The following is a 25,878-nucleotide window of genomic DNA, read 5'->3' as shown; positions in this document are numbered from 1 at the left end:
TAACGATATTATTAAACGACCATTATTAAAATAAAATACTTCTTCTTCACATAAGAAGTATTGTGGTAGTTTTGAGAAAAATAATATACACGGTGATCCAATTTTGTTTTTGTTTTTTTGAAGCCATTTTAGTTAATGTTATTTTACAACATTAAACACTATTACTAATTTTATCATATTTCAAAAGCAAAAACTACAAAGTTGTAATTATTTTCAAAGAAAATGCGCGTCGTTTGTGAAGTAGATCACCCGGTATGTTAAAGTAAAATTTGGTTGGACGAGATGGGAAATAAACAAGAGGGGTGTTTTATGACTAAAAGGTAAGACATTTCACAAGTCCACAGTGAATAATTTACGGAAATAAAGAATTAAAGAGAAAAATAAAATCGAAGGAGCTAAAATGAAGTAAAGTAGAATCTGTAATGAGTACAAAAATTGTAGTTAGGAATATGAGTTTATTGCAGAAAAAATAGACTTTAAAATAAGTAGACATATTTTGTTTTGCACATTTTTGACACCTATTTACAACATAAACTTACTCGATTAAACCACTCTGATCCCTATAATTTTCATTATAAGTGGTTGGGTCAACATTGAACTATACGGATCTCTTAAAGTTGTATGTGCTTCATCTGCTTTTAAGGCGATTTAACATATTTAACGGTGTGAACATTTTTACTTATACATTATTTCTTTTAGCTTCGGTGCAAAACTGAAAAGATATTTATAAAACGATGATGAATATTCCTTTCGACAAAATAATATATTTTACATAGATTTTTGTATCGTTTAATATAAAATCTATTGCCAGTGTTGTAGCAATATTTTTTTTTAAAATACAGACGATTAATGTACATGGCTGACGTTGGCAAATATTAGACCCAATGAGGCTTGCACGAAAATTTGATATAAAATATGACGAAGCACACAAGCATGAGAGTTTAAACTGATGATTTCCTAATGTATACATTTAAAATTATAATATAAAAATATCGTTTTCATGTGATATTCAAAATAAATTAAATGTCAATCACAACATTTGATTGTAATACAATTTATAATTATAAATAAAAAAAACTACGTTATAAACTAAGTTATATTTTTCAAAAATATTAAATATTGAGCGAATACCATATTTGATTCTTATAAAGTTCTACGTTTTGTTTTTTTTAATATCTTCGTCGTGAACTTGATGATAGAACAGCACCCCGATGTCACTGCAATTAAGGCACCTATTTAAAAAATATATATATACATATGTATACGTATTTACATTTACCAAATACAATAACGAGGGGCGTTTAAATCAAATATTTAAATTTTGATAATCCAGCGGGTAAATAAATTATTATTTTCGGAGACAATTGTAATTGAAATGCTATTTAAATATATGTTTGCGTAAGATTAACAAATGTAATGATAATTTATAATGAAAACGGCAGTTGTAGAGAGTAATGTACACTGTGTTTATTTTGCTTATGTAAATGTGCCTACGTGACATCGTGAGGAAATTATTACCCGCACATGTTAAAGTCACGAGAGATGAAGTTGAATAATGGATACTAAGTTTTGTTAAATTCTCCGTTCAGTTATCATCACTCTCCCACATTATTTTTATAATTTAAACCTAATGTTTAATGTTAGAAATGTCACAGATTTAAAATGTTAAAATTATCGAATAGGTCGATTTATTACATAATATTCAGGCAACAAGTTATTCTGTCAAAACTGCAAAGGTATTATTAAAAGAAACATATCTTTTCTCATTTAAAAAAAATAAGGTGGAACAAATGTGGTTAATATTTTAAAATGTTATAAAAAAACTATATTTATCAGTTATTTAATTTTTAGAACAATTATTTAAGTTAATTCAGCAGTATTTCATACAATCAATCATATTAAGTTATAAAGCAAAAGTTAAAATAAAACAGTCAATTGTATTTATTAGTATGGATATAAAATTAAAGAAAATCGAATATCTTTTCTAATTTTTGAATTAATAAGATAAGTATTATCTAAAGGAGATCAGAAAGGTTTTCATCGAAATGAAAAGTACACATATGAAAATAATAAAGGGGGAGTTTATATAAACATGATAGAATAAACCTAATAACGAATGACCAAAATAAAGGCGATCGAAATAAAAATATGTAACCCTAAACAAACTTAAACTGTATACACATTAAGCAAGTAACTAATTTATAATTGTTAACTTTTTTTTATATGAATGTTTAAGTAGACGCTTTTAAAACGAAAAAAATGTAGTTATATTGAATGCGTTTTGTACTTTACTTTTTGATTTATTAGTTTTATGTATGTAGTGAGCGTGGCATATTTGAAACGGTTTTTTATTTCAAATTAATTTTATACTTAATCAAAGGATAAGACTTATTCAATACATTTCGTATTCTTAAATGACACTGTTCACATTATACGTCGAATACAAATGCGATTCGTATATGAGTTCAGCGAGTTTAATAATATTTCTAAACAAGCAGAATTTCAAATGAATCTGTTATTATGGAAAACTTAAAGAATTATTTGGTATATAAAATATACATATATAACCATAACCGCCGCGTTACCAAGTTAATGATGACCCAACTTTGATTATATATAAGCTTGTTTAAAAGGCTGTACAATGTTTACACTAAACTCGCTTGGAATCTTCGTCCATGGCCGGCTAATAGTAAAGTATCTACAAAGGGTTTAGTGTGCAACGCAAAAGAGATTTTTAATTGCAAAATTCTGAAACAGCAGTAAACTCACTTTTGGCGTCGGTTTTTCAAACGTTCCTTCGAACATGTACTTACTCACATGAGCAAACACAAACCTTTAGTTCTAAAAAAAACAACCAGACCAAAAGAGTTCAGGTGAATAGCATGCAGTCACTATAATGGCGATCGATCAAACGAGTGGTAAAAGAAACATTGACGTTGAAAAGGTAAAATAAGTATATATTTTTTATTGAATCGCAATACGTGATAAGTTAGAATCTAAATCTCTGCTGTCTGAATTTTACTAATAAATTAACAAACCAGAATATTAAATTGTAATTATAGTCAAATTGCTATCCACTTTGATGCATATTGTTTTAAATACAATATATTATAGGTACTCAAATGTATACAATCGATACTGGCGATTCAATAAATAAAAAGACAATATTATAAAATTACTTGTTATTAGATATCGACATCACACTGTAAATCATGCATAGCAAACGAAAAAAGTTTCAATCATTACAACTGTTATACTCAATAATTCGCTATAAAACAAAATCCAAATTTAAGTTGGGTCCTAGGCCAAAAAATATTTTATTTCACAAAAATATAAAGATCTCACTCGCTAACGCATCCTCCTTGAGAGTAAACTTATAACAACTATTTAAGACCTATAAAATACAAGTTATGCTATAGAAGTTGGAAAATGAGACTTTTAATAGATGAAAATGTTGCGAAAATACATAGTCAGCTCTTCTCGTTTACCTTATAGTATTAAGTAAGTAAAGTCCTAACAGAAAACATGCTTTTCAAATTTCTCACTTAGGCGCTTAGAAGAGTGTTTTGGCTTTTGCTATAATTATTTTGAAGAAAAAAGTATTTAAATCAGTTAAGACTACATTCAATAAATTTAAAGAAAAGAATTTGTTTTTTCTGAGTTATTTATTGGCCCATACTCGTAATAATCAGTTACTCGTTATAATAATAATAAGAACGCCTTTGTGGTGAATGAATAGTTGTAGTTCAGAAGAACCAAAGGAGAATTTTTTTCTTCATCATTTTTGAGACTTCCTAACTCGTCCTGCAAATATTTCTCATTTGATATTTGACTTTTACACGGTACTGTAGCGGTTTTATACAGTAACCAGAATGGTAACCGTATAGGTACATATAATACCCGGTAACCGATATGACTAATTCGATTTCGCTCCAAAATCTACCGTATGGAATTTATTAAAAAATAGCATCTCGTTTGCCGGCGTCTCGCATAGGCAATTCGGCTACTTAAGTGTATACCGTATTAAATGCGACAAAATCATACAATTTTTTTGTTGGCTCTATCATGGTATCAGTAAATATTTTTCAATAGTATCTTCGAAGTAAAAAACAGAAACTATGAACACGTTTGACAGGAAACTTCCACTCAACGTATGTTTTTTATACTTATTAATTTTTAAATAATTAATTTAAAATATAAAAAATTAAAAAGGACTATTAATCATTAGAAATACATACTAGATAAAGCTCATATAAAAGTGATATATTTGCAAATTGTTCTAGATCACTTTTTGTAAGGAAAAAACAATTGTAACACCAAATTTAGTAATTAAATATAGTTTCTAAAATAATTTTTAATTATTAAATACTATACGTTTAAACTAAACTAAACAAATTCTAAGAAAATATTAATATTTCTTAATTGCTATGTAGAAATTACATAAGTCATACAGATACATAAAAAATAGACCTCCGAGAAGAGTGTAGAAGAGTGTACCCGTTTATTAATAGATTTTTAATGTATAATATCTCAACGGATTATTCACATATTAAATAAATAACATTTTAATAATTTTATTAATGCAATAACAGTTTTATTTTAATTACCCAAGTGTTAAGATTAAAATTAGAAAAATTTGTTATTTATAATTTGTAAATACATAGAATTTGCATACTAGAAATCCATACCTTTGTTTGAAAGCTAAAGATGGGCACACGTGTCATTGTCAGTGTCAATATTGCTGCTCAGAATCATTACTAAAACATGATTATAAGCAAGACAGTTTTCATAAAATAAACACAGTTCGTACTAAAGACCAAGGAGACAATTTTATAATATTATTTAACGACTTGAAATTTTGAAGAAAAAAAGGCGTAGGCTAAATATAACGCAACTTTTTTTTCCTAAAAGTTATTACATTTTTACAAAGTTTCTTACACTAAGATTTAGTGACTAAGTAGTAATTATGTTTCAATTCAGGTGATATTAAACGATTAATCAAAACTCATAAATTAAGTATATTATTTATTACTGTAGTTTTCTTTCACTGAAATTTTGTTCTGTACTTTTTTTTTGTTTCACTAAGAAAAGTAAATACATGAGTTTTCATTTGAAAACCCAAAAATAATATAATTTCATTTTTTAACGCATAAAATGACGACACTACTAACTGTGCATTACAAAAAACTTTTTACATTATACATTTTATAATTTTTTAATGTTGGCTACCTTCTTGGTATGATATAGATGCTCTAAAATACAATGAACAAATTTTAATTTTATTATTTAAAAATCCTAGTGATTTCATATAAATGTAATACAAAAACTATACAATAGGGCTGATCAGAAAAAACCTCAACTTATCCGATCAAACACTTTTGTATTTTTTCAAAACTATTTGACAAATTAACTCTTTATTTGCTTCTTCACTGAAAATTAATGACCTGCCGTTCATCATTTATCATCAACGGTCCTTTTTCTATAATGACCCAAGCGGAGCAACCGGTGGTAGTGGAAACATTTTCGTTTGGGCCACTACAACTTTTTCTCTGTTCCCTCAAATAAATAACCAGCGCATCGTTACTGTGAATTACTTCAGTCGTTAAGGATTTTATTTATTCGGTGTACTTAACGTTATGGTAACTGTAAAATTACTATTAGGTATTACTTAGTATGCGTGAAATTCTACGCTTAAACTCTGGAAAAGTCGAATTATTCTGATTTCGTATAATTAAAACAACGGTAAGGAAACTTTTGCTTTTCACACAGAAACACGATTAAAATAAAAAGTTGCCAGCACAATTAATTGAAATTATACCAATGACGTCTACTTTGAGTTATAAGCTGATTCACGCAAAAGTTAAAATGAAAACAATTTTGAACCTACAATTCAGTGTAGGTACAATACTATAATAAAAAAATATGATGCATTGCGATAGTCTGGCTAAGTCAAACATACGATTTAAGCTGTTTACGAAAAAATCGCGGAAAGATGAAAAATATGCTAAATGCATGATGTACATACATATACTGGTAGGAGTAAGGCGTGGTGGGACGAATGATTTACTGTATTTTTGCATGCCAAGTTACAGATTGAACTGTACACGTCATTCATATAAGTGTTGAAAAGACGCCATTCCGTATTAGACTGTTGGTCGGGATGTTGACACAAAAAATATTGCTTTTCGTTCTGTATGACGCCATATATGTATTACTACTTAAATAAGAATGTAATAATGGCGGATATGCTTATATTACTCAACGCTGAATTTATATTAATATTAGAGGTACCTAGCATATATACCAAGTATAACGTAGTATATCGAGAATAAACCATAGGGTACATATAATAGTTTAGTTACAATATATATTTAGTATTATACTCAGGTAGGACTTACACAAGAAACCAGCAAGAAAAAGAGCGATAGTAATAGTAGATGGAGATATGACAAGTAAAGTAGTAGACATACTAAGAGAAGGCGATAGAATAATAGCAGTAAAATTAATTTTAGAGAAAAAAGTACAGAATCTAATTAGTGTGTATTCAGGTATGCTTAACAAGTAGGATGTGAAGATAAGAAGAGTTAAGGCAAGATATAGTTGAGGTGATACGTGGAATGCCAGGAAATGAAGATGCTGTGAGTGATGATAATATGAATGGACATTTTGGTAGTGAGAGGACAGAATACAAGAAAATACATGGAGGGGGTGGTTTTCAGGTGAGAAATGAGGCTGGAGAAAGAGTTATAGATTTTGCGTTAATGAATCACATGTATTTTATGAAAAGAAAAAAACGTATACAACTTAAAAGAGTGAAGTAAATAGGTCATAAATTTAGTATTTTATGTGGAAATTAGAAAGTGTAAAGCAAATTAAGGGTTGGGCGAGACGGTGTACATTGGAGTACATCCGACTTCCATTAAAACGTGTGGAAAATGTTAAAGGATGTAAGCATAGGCTAGATGAATTTTTTATTTTTTATAAAGTGCCAGACGGAAAAATGTAAGAAGAATGGAGGAAGAGTTTCGTATTACCTATATTTCAAAGCAAGAGAGATATACAAGAAGAGAGATCAAATTGATGAGCTATTGCATACAAATTCGAATAGAATATAGAAAATTGAATTATATGTGAAACATCAATACTTTAAAAACAGTTTGATTTTATGCCAGAGAAATCGACAATGAAACCAGTGTTTTATGTGAGTCAGCTTGTAGAAAATTATAGAGAAAAACAATCAATGTATGGTTTTTATAGATTTAGAGAAGGCAAGTTATGGCGTTAATGAAACAAAAAGTTACAAAATTGTATATTAGTTTGATAGAGGATATGAATGAAGGTTCAAATAAATTCAAATGTGTGCATCAAAAGTATGTGCAATAATACAGTTGTTACAAGAATAAATAAAATAGTTTTGTAATGTTAGGACTCCTAAGTGTTCAGAAGTATGTTGCTAAATATTTAGTAGTGGTAGATAATATTCTATTGGTGGCTCCGAATAATAACTAGGACCTTGTGGCTTATTCATTTTCTTTGGAATTTCTAGTATTGGTGTATTAGTAAAGAACACCAATCCAACACGCCAAGAAGATTTTGTATTCCCATGTGATATGACTTTCAAAAAATATTTCGTATGCCACGTTTTTTTTAAACATAAAAGGTTGACCTATATCTATGTTCCATAAAGTTATTTTGCTTTATAATGGAAATTGACTTTGCCAATCTCACTGTCCTAAATATTAAACTTGTGCAAAATAAATAAATTGACAATTGAATAGTTTTATACAATTTTAAATGTATAATGTAAAAAAACTTTTAACATAAACTTATTCAAAGCGATTGAAAAATATTTTAAAAGCGATTTTAAATAGCTTTTTTTTACTCTATTCAAATAAAATTATTTTTTAATATTTCAAAAACATTATAAACAATAATCTAACATTTTAACAGCCAACAAATTATTGTTGTCAAAGCTCATTAGAAAATACTAATAAAGAAAACACTAGTCATCCAATGACCAAATAGGTGTTTATATAGTGATTTTTACTTATGTTTCGAATTATTTTCAAGTTTAGAGCATAAGACGTTACTTTAATTTGATAAGAAAAGGTATAAAGTATATCGGTAATTTGATCGAAACTTTTGAAAATAGGGAAAAATAAGATTTATAGATTTAAGTTAAATAGTATAAAATAAAAAAAAGAGGAGGGGATAGTAATATTACCCAATTTAATAATTATTTAACTGTCGAGGTTATTTTTAAACTCGCCCAAATATTTATTGGTTATTAATGATAAATTTTATAGGTACAAAAAGTAATAAACAAATATTATATTTCTTTTATATTTCTGCAAAAACATCCTTGCTAAATAAATAATTATGAATTATGATATTGAGTAACATTTGCGGTTTACCTTGTTAAATACATGTCATGTTGAACCACAACTTAAAACTACTAAAACGATACGAAATATAAAAAGGCTTTTAAATTTTTGTTAAATGTTAATAATATATTTTTTATTATCTTGTTTTGTACTTCTTCATCTTTTTACCCGGACCAAAGTAGAGTATTTTTATTAGGATAAATAATTTTAAATATAGTGTTTAGCCTAAGCATTTAGATGTATAGTGTATACATATAAAAGGTAATAATAATTTTATATAACAGCTATCACGTAAAATAACAAACAAAATTGTATAGCTTAATGGGTAAACTTATTAAACAAAAAATAACGGCAAAAGTATTCCAAATGAGGATGTTCAGTAGGATCAAAGTAATTTGTCATAAGTGCTGCTGTTGCTTTTATATGTGTTCATAATAAATGACCAAAAGTGCGTTGAAATTTTAGACAATTAATCATCGAGCTCCCCACAGATGGTGTATCATTTTTCTTCTCAATATACTAAGAAAACTATGAACGTAAAACACATTCTGTGTACAGTTTTGATGAAAATAAATGAATAAATAAACTTTTAAAATGGTTGCAGGTACCTCCTAGGTACCGTTTATATTTTAAGATAACCACGTGAATTTATGTCGAAATTAAATAGCACATTCCACGTCAAGACCAAATCTTATAAATAAATATTTCCTTTAAATTACTAAAGTACTATTAAAGTACTTTAAATTTTATTCAGTAAAAAAAGTAGTTCGTGTAGAAAATACACATATAAATAAATAACTATATGGGTCTAATCACTTGGCAAACGGTTATTAACTACATACAAATTATATTTTTAAAAACAATGTAATAAATTGTAAAACCGGTATATATGTATTTTCCTTAATTGCTATCATATACTTTAATAGTAAATAATTAAAATCAGCAAGATTCCTCTGTTTTTGTCTTTTTTAACGGTTCTATAAAATATATATTATAATAATATATTATACATTATATTGTTCATATTATTATAAATAGTGTAACTCTTTAGGATATACTTAAAAACAATTTTAATTATGCCGGTTCAGTATACGCTTTTCATTATTTTTCATTTTCCATACAGTCGTAGAGACGGGAAAAACCCAACAAAATTAATAGAAAAAATAAAACAAAAACATATAGATTATTACATTATAATAGAAAAACGATTACTTGATTTGGATGCACAAGAAGAAATTATTAAAGAAGATTAGAGCTATCCCTGAAAAAACAAAGATTAGAGTTTGGAAAATAAGTATAAAATAGAATAAAAAAGCAATTGAGAATTTATAGAAAGAAAATAATATTTTTACAATGTTTAATTTTTCAGGGGCTTAGAATTGGTTATGAATAAAATATAGTATAATATTATGGTAGACGTAATGTTGTATACTATACTTTATGTTTTTTTATATAATGAAAAGATTAGGTTTTTATTTAACGGATTTAACTTGTTATTTTAAAATAATATATTTAAACATTATTATCAACTTTGGATGTCTGCACAATGCATATGTATGCATGCAATTACATAAAACCTTAATGCAAGGATCAAGTATAAGTCTGACGTTTGTGTTCTTCTTTAGCTGAAACGTTTGTTATTTCACTATTCTTCTGACTAATACTGAAACAAATCCGTTTTAGTGTTTGTATTTTGCACATGTCGACATATTGGCAGTATTGATTTTACTTCAGGTTACACCAGGCAACAGATAGAAGTGAAAAATAATTTTTTTTTAAATCCCATACCATTTATTATAATAAACATTTTAAGTTACCATAACTATAATAGGTACATAGGAAATTTGAAAATCGTATAATTGGTTATATTTGTTATTATAGTAATAATTCTTTTAAGTAATTAATTTTTTTAACATTATATCACAGTGTCTTTCACTAGTGTCTAGTTTTCTAACCTGAACTTAGTTTTGCATAAAACAATTTACTCATCGATTTTAGCATTTCCTGCCCAATTAGGAATTGTTATATTTGGCTAAGATATGATATCAATGGCGGATTTTCATCTTTGACTGTAACCTCAACGAGATGGTTCCATTATATTCATTTCGTAGTATTTAACTAAATCATACGTTTGTGCGTTTGATGTTTTAATAGTTGTCACTTATCCGACATTTGAATGGCTGCTGGGTTACTAAGCACTGACTGCACTATTTCAAGCATATCTCGTATTTTATCAAAAACAAATTAGCTTCGTTCTGGTCACAAAGACATCTTCATATCACGGTGGATTATATAATTATTAAGCAAATTCTTGCAATAATAAAACATATTATTTATTTCATAACTAATTAAAATTTATTGTTTGTTCCGAAATATAGAACATACAACTATTGTATACCGAATTCAAAACATAAATAGTATGTAAGCATCCAAGGCCCCGGTAATAAATACAAGAGACTACCAAAAATATAATTTCTTAATGAGCCATTCATCAGTGTCGAAACAAAAATAAAATACTCGGCCATTGACAATACAACATACAGTGAAATTTCTTTCACCTTAAGTGTTAGTGACTTCGCACATGGTGTAAAATTAAAACTAGAGTTACTAAACTCCTAACCTAGACAACAAATGCAACTTACAGATGCTTCTGTACTTTAAGATCCGCATTCAAATCCAGGACCATTTCGCAGAAAACCTAGTTAACAATATTTGAGGTCACGGGTTGTCTTATTGCACTTTATGCAAATAAGATATGGTACACAACTAAAAAAGACGAACAATGCCTTTTAATATTCAAGAGTAAAGTCGTGCTTTAATCTATGGCCAAATAGAGACTCTAAAAAATACAACAGGAGAGGAAGGTATAGTAACAATAATGGAAAGCAAAAGATTAAGCTGGGAAGAACATGTGTGTGGGGCACAAAAACAAATGATTCGAGATGTGGTAAAATGGATCCCATTAGGACGCCTAAGACAAAGATTGAAGGATAGAGTACAGAAGGACCTACGCCTATTGAGAGTAAATAATGGCGAAGAAATGGAGACTGATAGGAAGAAATGGAGAGGAATGATGGTTGCGTCGAAGGGCCTGTATGGCCTATATAAAGGCAATGGAGAAGAAAATCGTTCAAAAGCATTATTACAAATAAATCATGTTAACTTAGCTTTTACACGATTTCACGTTTTGCAATTGAGAATCGATTCCGTTGAAATCCTCTGTACTTCACTTTCTATACCTCGACTGTCTTTTAATAAAACAGTACAGCAGACCTAAACGACACCGAACGATGACGAAAACCATGTAATTTTTAACAGACGTTATCTTCAAGTAATAAGGAATACCACATTTGCTTATATATTGTACGTATTGGAAAGGCAAACTGAATATGTAAGGTCTACTGTCTTGCATGATCGTAGAAGGTCAGTGGGCCAGTCCTAACCTGGTACATGTAACATAAAATTAACAAAATGTATTTACGTCCCCTGTGATAGTAGTCCTATAGTGAAACACTAATATATACAACTCTTGTGACAGTGAAACTCAACATTTTGATTAAACACAACCAGAATGGGTTTATGATAATATCAACACGGACGAGCAAGTGCAAACAACACCCTTACCCTAACCGTATACACATAATGATAAATCGTTACATTACCAACAAATAAAGCAGATAATTTAAAACTGAAAAGTAGGTACTACACGCTGACGTGGTCGTACTAGTTAAAAACAATTTTAAATTAAAAATCTACCAACTATTAACAATGATAAGCCAATGTTATTTTATCGATTATATTGTTTTACAGTATTTTTTTATGATTTAGTTTATCTATCGGACTTTAGCATCTATAACTAACGCAACAATATATACCCCGTTCTGGCATAAAGTTCAAAGTTTTTCTAATTAAAAGTTTATGAAGCTGCAAAAAAACATTTAAAATTAATGGCTTTAAATCGACTTAATCTTTCTTTATCGTTAAATGAAAAAGCCTATTAGTCTCGTAACGTTTATGAATGTATTTAACGTTGACATTTTACAAAATTTCAAGAAATCGGCGAATGGCCCTTGCATACACTTAATTTATTAGCATAAGCTAAATTAAATTTTAAGAAAGCTTTGATAATATTCAAACTGCAATAAGACATGTTGTCAATACATTACATTTAATGGTTACACTTAATTAGATATTTAACCACTTTTTTTTATTTCTGGTACTAATTTTTTAATTTTAATTTAAATAGTTGTCAGAGTATATTTTTATATAGCGCTGCTTAGCGTTGGTTGTAACGTTGAGAACAATTTTGCGCCATTGGAAAATTATAAAATAATGGTTTTTATTTTAATCGTTATTACACATAATATGTATATATATAGTAACCATGAATGGAGTAAGTGTTGTAGAGTGTAGTTAGTAATTCGAAATAAGAAACATACTTTTTTGATATTTATTTTAATTATTTGTGTTGTATTTAATTTTAGTTATTTTAACTACTAAAGAGTAACCTAATAAATTTATATTATAAAGCTGAAAATCGTCTGTTTTTATTAGTAATTTGACACACTCATAAAAATACAATTTTTATTTTAATTCCATAAAAGATATCTAATCGAAATTCTTTCTGTGACTAGAGTTTTTAGTTGTTTTTGCTATTATTTTTTTTTCCTCGATCCAATGATCTATTTGAACTTTTTCCTCGTCTCCATTTTATGTTAACCAAAACACTTCTGGTAGAGCTCACAGACCAGTAATGCGAGAACCGAGCAATGTTAGAATATATAAATAAAAAATTATGTAAATACGTGTAGTAGGTAATATTTACATAATATCAAGATTTGTGTGTATGGCACATAAGTATCTACTGAATTTTGAACTTTTTGTTGAATTTATTTGGCTTATTATTTAATGTTTGCCTGTTATGTATAATAAGTATCTAATGGAATTACTAACTGAATGTACTTGTGTTTTACTAGTAATTTGTTAAGTTTTTTATTTATGGCTATTACAAGCCAGTAATAGTTAAAAAGGGTCTTTTAGTTATTTACTTTTTATATTTAATAATAAACATGCAATATATATTATTTATACTAACGGTATTTTTTTACAAAGCTATAGAAAACTGTTAAAAAACCAAATTATACTAAAACTAACATAAAAAAACTTATTACATTTTAACAAAGACTGATGATAAATAGGGATGTTAGTAGAAGACGAATGGGAAAATATTGTGGCTCAAAGAGACAGGAGGTCACGCAAGGAAAGGATTATTTTAATATATCTACCGTGTCACTTTAAGATTCTATTAAACTGCGAAGTAAAAGACAGTAAAACAAAATATGCTAACGTAGTTTACTAAAATACGATTTTTCCTTCTAGAAACTCAGCTAAACTAAACAGAAATGTAATGAAACTAGGAGCTATATTTTCAAACATTTATTTTTAAACAAAACTTTATTCAAATAAAGGAGTATTTTTATCAAGTTTTCTTTTTAAAAAAAAGGTTTTTTTTCGAATTTTCCTAGTTTTGTGTAGTATTATAAAAATATCAGATTTTCATTATGATAAAAGTTAAATCACTTTAATGAAATTTAATTTAAAATCACATTAAACACATTTTTTTTTTATTTCTGTAAGACGTACTTTATGTAATTAAAAATCCCTAAGTATCGCTACTAGAAAGAAAGTTTCTAAGGAGGATATGTGGGCCATGTATTAAGATCTGACACGATCTCTCAAAAGTAGTCCTGAGTTGGAAATCACGAGGGAAGAGACCCTTAGGTAGCTATGCAACGATGGTCTGATAAAGTCGCAAAGAACCTAACAATACTAGGAGTGGAAAATTACAAGAAGGTAGCGCTGGATAGAGAGAGATGGAAATAGGTGTAAGAAGTGTGTGATTGCAGCAATGGGCCTAAATAGCGTTTCAAGTTGAATAAAGAATAAGAAGAAAAAGTTTTTCAGCCGAGTCTGCAACCACGAAAGAGCATTTTCATGTCTCGTTGAAGTACCGAATAAATTTAGATTAGGAGTGGAATTATAATTAAAAAAAAAAAATTATATGGAGCTTCCAGTTACAGCATAAGGCCAAGGAGATTAAAAAATTATGTATAATCAAGTTTCTGGCTAAAATTGTAGTGTTTATTATCTGGCCAAAAGTAACTTAACATAGAGAATTAAACTATTTTGAATTTATTATTTAGTTCTAATTTGAACGTTGAACGTACAACATATCTCTTATCTACTATATCTTACCCCTCTCCCCTACCCACTATCTCCCGTCCTTATCACTCACCCCTATCTCCCACCCTATCCCTACTCCCTAATCTCTCACCCCTATCTCACCCCCTATATCCCTCCCTATCACTCACCCCCCCCTATATCCCTCCCTATCACTCACCCCTATCTCCCACCCTATATCCTGTCCCCAACCCCAACCCTATCCCACCACCACCCCTTATCTCCCACCCCTATCTCACACCTCTATCTCCTGTCCCCAACCCCAACCCTATCCCACCCCGACCCCTTATCTCCTACCCCTATTTCCACCTCCAACCCATCTCCGTGTGGTAACGCTTCTTTGGTAACGCTTTTTTCGTTACGCTTTTTTTCGGTTAAGTACCGGCTAATTCTCACCCCCAACCCCAACCCCATTCCCACCCCATTTCTTTTTGACATTTTCATGTCTTAGCTCTGGTACATAACCCTGGCAAATATCCGAAAAAAGCGTTACCATAACAGCGTTACCAAAAGAGCGTAACGAAAAAAGCGAAAGGGTTGGGGACGGGAGATAGGGGTGGAATAGGGGGTAGGAGATAAGGGTGAGATTTAGCCGGTAAATAACCGAAAAAAGTGTTACCAAAAAAGCGTTACGCTGTTACGCGCCGCAATGTAACAAAAACTACGAAGCGACGACGAAAGACAATTATCGGAATGACCATTTCGGATCTATTTCGAATGTTAATCTGTTACGCTGTTATCTGATTTGAGATAAGAGATATGTTGTACGTTCAACGTTCAAATTAGAACTAAATAATAAATTCAAAACAGTTTAAGAGCCCAATTTCTCTATGAATTGTTTTAAGCCAGCAATAAACACTACAATTTTAGCCAGAAACTTGACGTTTTATTATACTAGCTTGTTACCGCTCGTTAATTTACTATATCATTATCTATAATTCCACCACTACTCTAAATTTATTCGGTACTTCAACGAGACATGAAAATGATCTTTCGTGGTTGCAGACTCGGCTGAAAAACTGTCTTTTTTGGTAACGCTTTTTTGATAACGCTTTTTTCGGAAATGTGCCAGGGTTATGTGCCAGAGCTAAGACATGAAAATGTCAAAATCCCTAATAACAATATTTGATAAATATTTCCTACAAAACATCTTATTTAAAATCACGTACATTTGTATTAGGTAAACGTTTTAGTATTCAGTTTTAACAGGCCAAGTAAAAATGTTTCATATTAATTTATCAAATTTTCAAGAATTTGTAATTTTTTGTTTTGTTTTATCCACTAGATAGCATAATTCCCGATTACTGTCAACAAATTCATTGATTTTTTTAATTACATTTTTTTTAACAAATATGTATACTTTATAGACGCATATGCAAGGATTTAGAGGAAGTCAAGAACAATATAAATATTGCCTTTAGGCTCGCACAAAATATTAGTATCTCAACTCCTAATTAAGGATATTATTTTTACCCGCAACATTCGTGAATGCTTGAAGGATATAAACTTTCTTAAACCTCCCCCCCCCTGAATCCGCCCTTGTAGGTGTAGTATATACTACTATTCACAAACGTATATCGTTATAATACTTCAATTAGTATATGACCGTAATAATTTGTATTTAATAGAAACCCTATCAACCAAAGTACAGGAACAATAAGAAAACGTTTTTATGTTTTTACCGTAAATTGAATGTGCAACGTTTCTTCCTCGCCATTGGAAAAATATATTTGTAAATATATTTTTTAAATATATAACGTACTTGATTCGTTATTTTTCAGAGAAGTTGTCAAGTAAAATGGAATCTGAACCGGTAATTGTTGTAGACCAAGAAAATTGCTTTGTCGAAGAGGATGAAGAAACGGAAGATGTCAATGCCACTGGAACTCCCGGTACCCCTACACAGAATCCGTTTTTTTTATCGCCGTTCAGAGACATGAGGAAACGTTCATTACCAACGCCACAATGCACATCCGGAATAACTGCTAGTCAGGTGAGTACTTTTTTATACAATTTCATCATCGCTTGAAATTTTTTTTTTTAACTACATGTACAGTAAGAAAATTAATTCAGTTCAAATAAGTAGGAATATCTAAAAAGAAAAAGTAGTTCTGATATATTCTAAGAATTAAGGGCCGTTTTAAAAAGTTTAAATAATTTAACTAATGCCCAATGGCATGAAAGCTAATAAGAAAAATATTCTTTTATTTATTATCTTCTTTACAAATTATCTTTAATTTTAAGCGAAGAAACTTCGTCTCTATTTTTTCAAACGCAGTTTCAAGTTTTATGTAAAATGAACTGTTACATATTGATTGGCAGTTTATACATTTTAGGCAGTTTATTATGTGATGGGAATCGTCCAAATGTTGAAAATGTATGACAATAATAACAGCGTTACGTTTATAGCTGGATTACCACCGGATTAATTCGGGTAAAGCCATGCATATACAACTAACATATATTTTTATATGTATATTAATATAGTTCTTACCCCAGCTTTCAGACCCAAGACACATTATTATGTGTATACATTTCTTTACAGAATTTGAAAGATAACTCTCACAGTTTTAATGTTAAAACAGTGATAACTACCAACACCAAAACACGCAGAATTTAATTTCCCGTCAAAAAAATATCCTTATTAATTTTTAGTAGTATCGATATTTAATTCTCTTACCAGTTTTTGAAGTCAAATTTCGATTAGTCTGTAATTCGATAAACAGCGTAATTTGATAAAGAAAAAATTGTTTTAAGTATCTCAAACGAATAGAAAAAAGTTGAGACCTACTTTGCGTTTAGAGAAGTTTCAATAGGTACAATAAGTTTCAATACCCTAAATAAGTTCAAAGTAAATTAAAAATAAAGCACCGATAATGTCAGGTCATCATTTTGAAGTGAGCACGTGCCACAAGTCAAGTGTCACTATCTTAAAAAAATGTTCTTTTGTGGAGATTTTAATATTATCCCACGATTTTTGCTATAAAATCCCTTACTATTTAATAAGTCAATAATTTGATTTTTCAAAAATATATTTGTATTTTCTCAACAAAAAAAAATGTTAATTTTTAAATGTTGAGTTATGTGTGAATTTGAACTAGGACTTTGTCTCTAATGTCGTGGATTAATTTATTTTATTATCATTAGAAAGTTTTCAACTTTATAGTAAAAGTAGCTTTGTTTTTTTTTTTTTTTTACAATATTATGCAACATGTCTATCGGTAATGCCGTTAGTCATTCTAACCTAAACCTTATTGTTGTCAGGTGCGAAGATTGAGTGACCAAGGAGCTGCCGGCGCGGCCGCCCGCGAAAAGGCATTCTTGGCTACTTTGACCAAGGCGCCGGGTCCTTACGCACCGGGACGCCGACACTCGGTAATCACTATATCCAAGGCACCCATGCCACTATTTGGCCGCAACCGTCGTGAGTCCATCGCGTCATTTCCCAGCAAGGGGCCTCGTTGTAACCGGAGAGATTCTACGTCCGGCGCTGCTCCTTCGCCCAGTGGTAGTCAGTTCAACCTGCAGTTGGACATCATGGACGATATTGCGGACATTAAAGCCGCCCGAAAGGTGCGGATGAAGATGTGGCAGACCGAGGACAAGGAAAAGATGTGCGAACTACAACCATTGGACGGCAGCGCTAACACTCAAATGTCTAGGTACATTATTTAATCAGGTTGAGTTTGGTCATCGATACACTAATTATTTGTAAATCTCGATGTTACTAAATCGAGAAAATGTTTATTATCTACCAACTTTGAAAAGTATCGACTGTGAAATATTAGTAGATTAGGTTGAAGAACCTCACCACTGTCCGAATTATTTACCATGTCGAGATATCAGTAATATACGTATGCCTCCACCAACTTATATATATATATATATACTAACTAAATACTTATAGTTAACTGCGTTCTTATAAGTTATATATACAGTACGCTGTTCTGTTGCATATTTATTTTATTGATAACCTGCTCAGGAGGGAAAATAAATACACCGAAATCGCAATTGCGTATTATGCACGAAAACACAACAACGATAGTGTTACATTTTGCCTAATGGTAACGCCTATTATCTTGTGTAAACATGATTCCCCTTTCTCCCGTTTGCCTGTATACACATTGTCCGTAGCTTTATCGTACTCGGGTTTAATATCGACAAACTCGAGTGGCGTTTCAAAGACGGTGGAATTCGAACGATTCGAAAAATAAATGTACGTTGTTCGGGTATAATTCGGTTTGAGAAAAATATATAATCAAAAACTCACTCCTCGACGAATCCCGACGGCATCCGAGATATTCGTAGAAACGTTCAAACGCTATTTCGTAAAAAAAAAAATAAGAAGAATAATAATACAACCGCTGCTACGGTTGTAATACGTTCAGTTCGATCTTGTCGATTTTGTACAACATGTGTCACATCTCAACTCGAGTCTCGACGTCAAAGGAGATGATTAAATCCGACGAAAGGCCGGACAGTATTTAATCACGAACTCGATAACATTGAGTATACTACAGCTATTATACAGATTCATGGTTGGTCTGAAAAACGTTCTATTTGCCGGCGGACTTGTTATTATTAATTACACTAATGAATGTTGGATAAGCTACTAAATGAAAGGGTACTCGCATCAGATGGAACGTAAAAATAAAATATATACACAACAAATTCACTCTAGGAGCTATACGCTGGTGCCTGTACACTATACCTAGTACCACAACTTAACAATATAACAACAGCGTACCTCTTTCTGCGTTATTATTATTTATGTAAATATATCATACTAGCTCGGCAAAATTGAATAATAAAAAACAATCCAAATGAGATGTAAGCCAAATCCGAGTCGATAAATGAAAAATAGCTGAAAAAATTCGCATATATTACAACAAACTAAATTTCGACTTCAGCATATTTAAAAAACAGTAATATTTAATACATGTTATATTTATACAAAAGTCAAGACTGATTGAAAACAAATATTGTTTTAATTTCGTTAGAGAGAATCACACATTACAATTCTATTTGGGGACCTGACTCCTGACTACTACAGTATAAAATTATTTTTCATCTAGTTTCTATAATCTAAAAACACGGACGCGTTATGCACAATGCTAATCATATTTTAAATAACAATAAAATTAATTAAGTTGCTGAAAAAAACAACTATTTAAATTTTTTTCTTTTTTCTAAATCTGGAAAAAACCCGTGTTTTCGAAATATTCCCGAATTTTTCATCCAGCATTTAAAAATAATAATAGTTGTAGTCCTTATAATACTTGTATAGTAGTTATTGTTTACACCAACAGGTATAACATTAGTGGTCTTTTTTTAGTTATTGTAAGAATTACTGAGGGTTTATTTTAACGTGGTGTATGAGGTGTTTGTGATTATTTAAAAGGTATTTAAAGGTACTATTAAATAATTATATATATTATATTCCTGGTTTTTGTTGGTCAGGTTTAAAGAAGCTCGGCGGTATTCGGATATCGACGTTTGCGAAAAACTGGCACCGCCCGTGCCACCCCGCAGACGAGCGTCAGACTTGCCGGAGTCCACGAGCAAATCTCAGTCGTCCGGCATTGTGTGTACCAACACGGATTTGATGTCTATTATGAACTCACTTAAATCGACGGCCAATAAAGCGCTGTTTAAAGGCCTATCCGGCAGCAAGACAACGGACAGCTTATCGGTGGGCGACCGACGACGAGACACGCTGCGGACCGGCCGATCCAACAGCGTAGACGTGGCCAACTTGCACGGGGCTGTAAGTACCAGTACGCGCAATTGGTTCAGGAAAATGTCCGCCAAAACGTCGGCGTACCGAACTGCGGACGTCGAGTGCCCGGAGCCTCGGCCCGGAGGCAACGGCACCGATTGCGTGCAAAAGTCGCCGGTTGTGGTGACTTTTGCGGACGAACGGCCCAAAGTGTCGCTGTTGGAATCGGTGCCGTGCAAACCGGAAAAACCAGCACAGCAGCCGGTCGATAAAAAGCAGGACGTGGTAGTGTGGGACCGTCCGTCCGGTTCGGTGGTCAATGCCGAGGTGTTGGGCACGGCCATCGAGGGCTTTCTGGCTTCCAAGAAGTCCGGCGACAGCGGCGAAGCGTCACCCGCCGAAGGCGAACCGCCTACTGGAACGTCTTCGTCGAAAGGTGCCAACGACCAGACCGGCCGAACGTGCGATACTTCCATTTGTTCGTCGCTCAAGGACCTTTTCGTCAAATAACTGTAAGACAACTCGTGCCAGTAAATCATGTAACCACGTCGGCCGCTTTTTATATGATATTACAAACGTTGCTTGCAACACCTTTCATGAACATCCCGTTCCACTGCTAAGCTTGTAATATTGTTTTTTTTTTATTTCATTTGATTTAAATTGCACTATATTACTATTAATAACGTGTTAATTGTTACCTAAGCGCAGTTTAAATTTCGAAACTCGTAGCTTTATACCGTAGTTATATAATATAACTGTAATCGTAGAGGTCCCTCGTGTGCCCGTATGGCGTGTACCCTTGTATACTTATATATTTCTTAAACTCACATAAGTCCTGTATATATATAAAGCCCTATACAGGCTGTAAACATATACCAGACTCGGAGCAAAACAATTTTTAACCCGTTCCGTCCCAGTCCGGTTAAAAACAATCTCAAAAATAAACTGACTTGATCTAGTCGATAAAATAAAAAATTAACTGAACTGGAATTGATTTAATAATAATTTCAATCCATTTCTATTCATCCCGAATCTACCTAAAAAAATGAATTATACAAGTAAATAGAAAATAGTACATGCAGTTTTACAAAAACGTCCGAACTTAAAATACACGTGCGCTTAAATTACACGAATCTTATATGGTTTTGGTTCAGATTTATGAAGTACGAGTAAGTACGGGTAATATCCATCACAAATTACGAGCCCTACTTCTTAAAGTAAGTACACATTTTACAGCAATGGTAATTTATTTGACGCAGGTAATAATGTCGTAACACGGTCAACGAAAATATAATTTTACTAGCACGAGTCATTGAAATATAGCATTTATAAGACTTTGAAAACCAATAAGATTGGAAAATAAATGCTTACTGTAAAATTACTTTATATATTTTTATTTAATATATAAATATTAAATTTATATAGTATAATTACCACAAGTGGTAGTCATTTATAAATACTATTTACCTGCTCTATTATTATCTATGCTAAAATACTTTCTCCTCGATTTATGTGTAACATAAAAAATGATTGTCTAAAAATAAAAATGTCTTATAATAATGCCTAAGACTACTCAACAGGAATGTTAGAAGTTATTCGGATAAAAAACGTAATTAATTAAGTAGTATTTAGACCTACTATTTTACGACAATAATCTTTAATTTTAAAGATAAAATTAGGATTAGATAATTAAATTAAAAAAAATATTAAGAAGTATTATCATGTATAAATTATGTCATTATGATAGACCAGTCTTCTTAATGTATAAAATAATAGTAACAATATAAAATATAAAATAAAAGATAAGGTAAGTTTTTTTCTAAAAAAAGTTACATGCGATTAATCCGTAAATAATTATATAAAAAATAACCACCATTATTCGTTCGGTATAATTATAATTTATACGTGTAAATTTTTTAGTTAGATTCGCCATAGTATAAAAGTAAAATATTTTAATACCTACTATCTCAATTTTTGTGTTTTTCAATATTCTCATTCTAAATTAAATTACCTTATTCGCTTTATATATTATAGTTATTATAGTTTTAAAACAAACAGTTTTTTCACGATGCTATAATAAAACCTGTTTTATTGCAAATAGTTATCGTCCGTCAGTTATTATTTTTGAATTATTATTCTGTATGGTACATTAACAAAATATCTATTGGTCCTGTTATTATGTAAAAACCTTGTTTACAACCTAAAATTGCTTTGGTTTATGTTTGAATACTTAAATATATATTTTTTGTTTGTTAGGTCTAAGGACTGCAATACATGGTAAATTATGTGAACAATTATGAGTTGTATATAACTATGTTAAATGATTACTGACTATCATTACTCATAGAAAGGGTACATATAAATTATTGGGTTAAATTAAACAAAAACAAATTATTCTACCTAAAAGCCATATAAATATAATATTTTCCTGTAACTATTGTCTGTAAGTTCACGTTAATTAGTCGCATAAAATAAAATATGTGATGTGAAAATCAAAATGGAACTTCTTGTTAGCATTTTTCAAAATTGAGTTAGTACTGTTTTCAGAGTCTTGATTGATTTTTGAATAATTTGTGACTTAAAACATCTTTTTAACTATAAAATGACTCAATTATTGCACTTATTTTGCTAATGTTAAGTAAATTTCTCGAAATCAACTTTGCAGACAAGAGGTCCCTTTTCGTTTATCGCATCACATATTCTGTAACATTTAATTTTAAATATTATAGTCATTAAGTGTTTAGTATCATAGATTGAAATCAAAATCTTTAGTTCCCAATAACCTTCTAAATTAGTTTATATTACTTAAAGTAGACAAATTGTGCATTTAGTTGAATTGATATCCCTATTATTGGACTAATATTGTCTAATAATATAACTAATTTTAAGTATAGTATATTGTTTATTGATTATATGCAAATGATACAAAAATATCTACTAAATTTAATTTCTACATAGAGCTTTTTCATTTATGTTTTATTGTTGATGCATATAAATGTTTAAAAAAAATGTAACTCAATTATTATTTAGATAATTTAATCAAAAGTTATCTTATTTAATTTATATAACTTATCTAATTATGATTATTTGTCACTTGAAATACATATAATTGTTTTTTTGATCAAATTTAAATAAATTTTAAATGCATATTATTACCCTACTCGTCCTATGTTTATTTGTTTTATTGATGCAGACTGGAGCTTAAAAAAATTGGTAATACGAATTGTAACAAAATGGTAATAGTCTGGTAGCTCAATCGGGTGAAACTAATCCTTATGAGTTTTGTAAAGCAAAGGGTACGGATGAAACTTCGGGAAAAATTATATTTCACTCAATAACTAAAAAAAACAACTTTTTCCAACATTAAATTTATATATTTCAGAATTAGACTGACATTTTACAAATTTAATAAAAATTGTATTCAGAAAAAAAATATTTGTTGACCTAGTTGACCTAGAACAATTAGATTTAATTTGTTCCGGAGATCAATATAATGGAGTAAAAAAAAAGTATTTTACAATTTTATTTTTATGTGTAATTTTAGTTTATTAGCTAGAAGAAACTAAAAAAATTAAATGAAAATCGGCGTCCTACATAACCCGTAGTAAAGTAGTCAAAGAACTAGAATCTCTTTACAGAATTTAAATCGGGCCATTCTATGTATTTTTTTTTTTTTTTTTATAGTCGACATTTTGTCTAGCTTTTTGGTCTTAAATAAACCAAAATGACTGTTACTCATAGAGAAAATTATTTATATTAAAAATAATAGTTTTAAGCTTATACAAATAAACCGGTAAATTAATTGGCATAGTCAATATTTATGATAACCACTTTTTTTTTCTTAAATATTGCCTATACAAAACTCCTTATATAAGATTAATATAATTTTACAAAACAATTAAATATTGTTACGAATTTTACTCTATCATTTCTTAGATTAAACATACCTACATAGATAATATGGTAAGCCATATACTTACTTGATAACACAATTTCAGATGCAAACCTATCTCAACAGTTGCTATGACCTATGTTCTATTGGTTGTGCCCATTTCGTATCATAACAGTTGCCGTATTTCATAGCCCATAAGCTAACAACAGTCTGTTGTTAGCGCTGAAGATGACAACATCGTTGTCGTAACACGTGTACGCAAGAAGTGTATAATTTTTATGGTTTAGGGTTCAAGTAGATTTTATATCTTTAATATTGTGACAATTTATTATTAAGGGACTTCGCGGCTATGACAGAATTGTAGTCCTTAAAAAAGTTCTGAATTCCTCATCATCTCTTCTGTGGTTTGTAGTCTGTAGTACCGACTTTAAACTATTTTTATTTTCCAATATTTTAGAATAGTTAATACACTTTTTTTACAAAAACTTTTAAAATGAAAACAAAAAATAAGAAAAAATTTTCGATAATACACATGACAAAAGAGATGATGAGGAATTAAACTTTTTTCAGAATGGAAATCGGACATGGGAACACAGGGACATCGGACATGGGCTATAGAAGTTGAAAAATAATAGAAGAAAAAATTAAATATTAAAGTAGACTCCTCTTTTTTGTGTGGTAATATATAAATATATTTTAAAATTTTAGCATATAATATAAGTTTTAGTAGAAGGTGCCTATACAATGCCCCTTAATAAATCACAGTCGCGAGGCCTTAATACACACAGATATAATATGATATAATAAACTAGATTGCTAAGTGTACATGCCACTAATATATTATACGAGTATATACAATTGAAGTTACTGTTTTCTGCCAAATGTGGGAATTAGAAACTTTTCACATGAAAATATGTTTAAAACGATAAATTATAATTTAAGTTGATAACACAGAATCATAGATATACACAGATATATATAATAAAATAGATTGCTAACTAGCGATAAGAATTGAAGCCGACGGTCCGCCATTCTGGTGGGATTTAGGTGTGTTATCAATGCATATATGGTTGCCGTACGGTGGTAGGGCATAACACATTACGTACTATACGTTTTTGCCGTACGGTAGTGGGAATGGTGGCTCGTTTTTTTTCTCGAGTGCGCTCTCCAGTGTATTCTTTATCTCGATGATTATATATGTATTATTTTATCCCATAAAAATGGCGGACGTCGACTTCAATTATTCTTATCACTTTAGTATGTATTATTATCATAGATATATATAATAAACTAGATTGTTAACTGTACATGCCACCAATAGAGATTATTGAAGTAGCCACTTTCCGCCATCTTGGGGGGAATAATATATATATATTTATAACAATCACCCATATATAAATATATATATATATATATATAAATATAGTATTGATATAATAATATATACAGATATATATTATATGCATTGATAACACACATAAATCCCACCAGAATGGCGGACCGTCGGCTTCAATTCTTATCGCTAGTTGGCAATCTAGTTTAATAAATATATCTGTGATTATTATAAGGATTTGCGTTTCCAAATTTTGCTACCAAGGTATAAGTCAACCAATAACCACCATAACCTTAAAAATAAACATAGA

The 25,878-nt window shown here is 30.2% G+C and overlaps 1 protein-coding gene across 6 annotated transcripts in view; it reads left to right on the top strand.

Annotated features, from left to right (window-relative positions):
• Window positions 1–22,087, top strand: part of LOC126838384 (uncharacterized) — a 57,913-nt gene extending 35,826 nt beyond the window's left edge. For 3 of the 6 annotated variants that reach the window (XM_050572761.1, XM_050572762.1, XM_050572763.1), the window contains exons 3-5: window positions 16,406–16,617; window positions 17,889–18,286; window positions 20,085–22,085. In XM_050572761.1, the coding sequence (XP_050428718.1) occupies window positions 16,423–16,617; window positions 17,889–18,286; window positions 20,085–20,853 (1,362 nt within the window). In that variant the 5' untranslated portion in view covers window positions 16,406–16,422 and the 3' untranslated portion in view covers window positions 20,854–22,085. Of the gene's footprint in view, window positions 1–16,405; window positions 16,618–17,888; window positions 18,287–20,084 lie in introns of all 6 variants that reach the window. The other 3 variants (XM_050572760.1, XM_050572765.1, XM_050572764.1) reach the window with 3 other exon arrangements.
• Window positions 22,088–25,878: the final 3,791 nt, after the last annotated feature.

Source organism: Adelges cooleyi, unplaced genomic scaffold (assembly GCF_023614345.1).
Source record: "Adelges cooleyi isolate 19-005CV unplaced genomic scaffold, UGA_ACOO_1.1 ACOO_flye_CR_arks_rails_tigmint_CR_PRNA_30, whole genome shotgun sequence".
Taxonomy (NCBI): domain Eukaryota; kingdom Metazoa; phylum Arthropoda; class Insecta; order Hemiptera; family Adelgidae; genus Adelges; species Adelges cooleyi.
The sequence above is the reverse complement of the archived record's forward strand: the minus strand, read 5'-3'. Positions and strand labels throughout refer to the sequence as shown.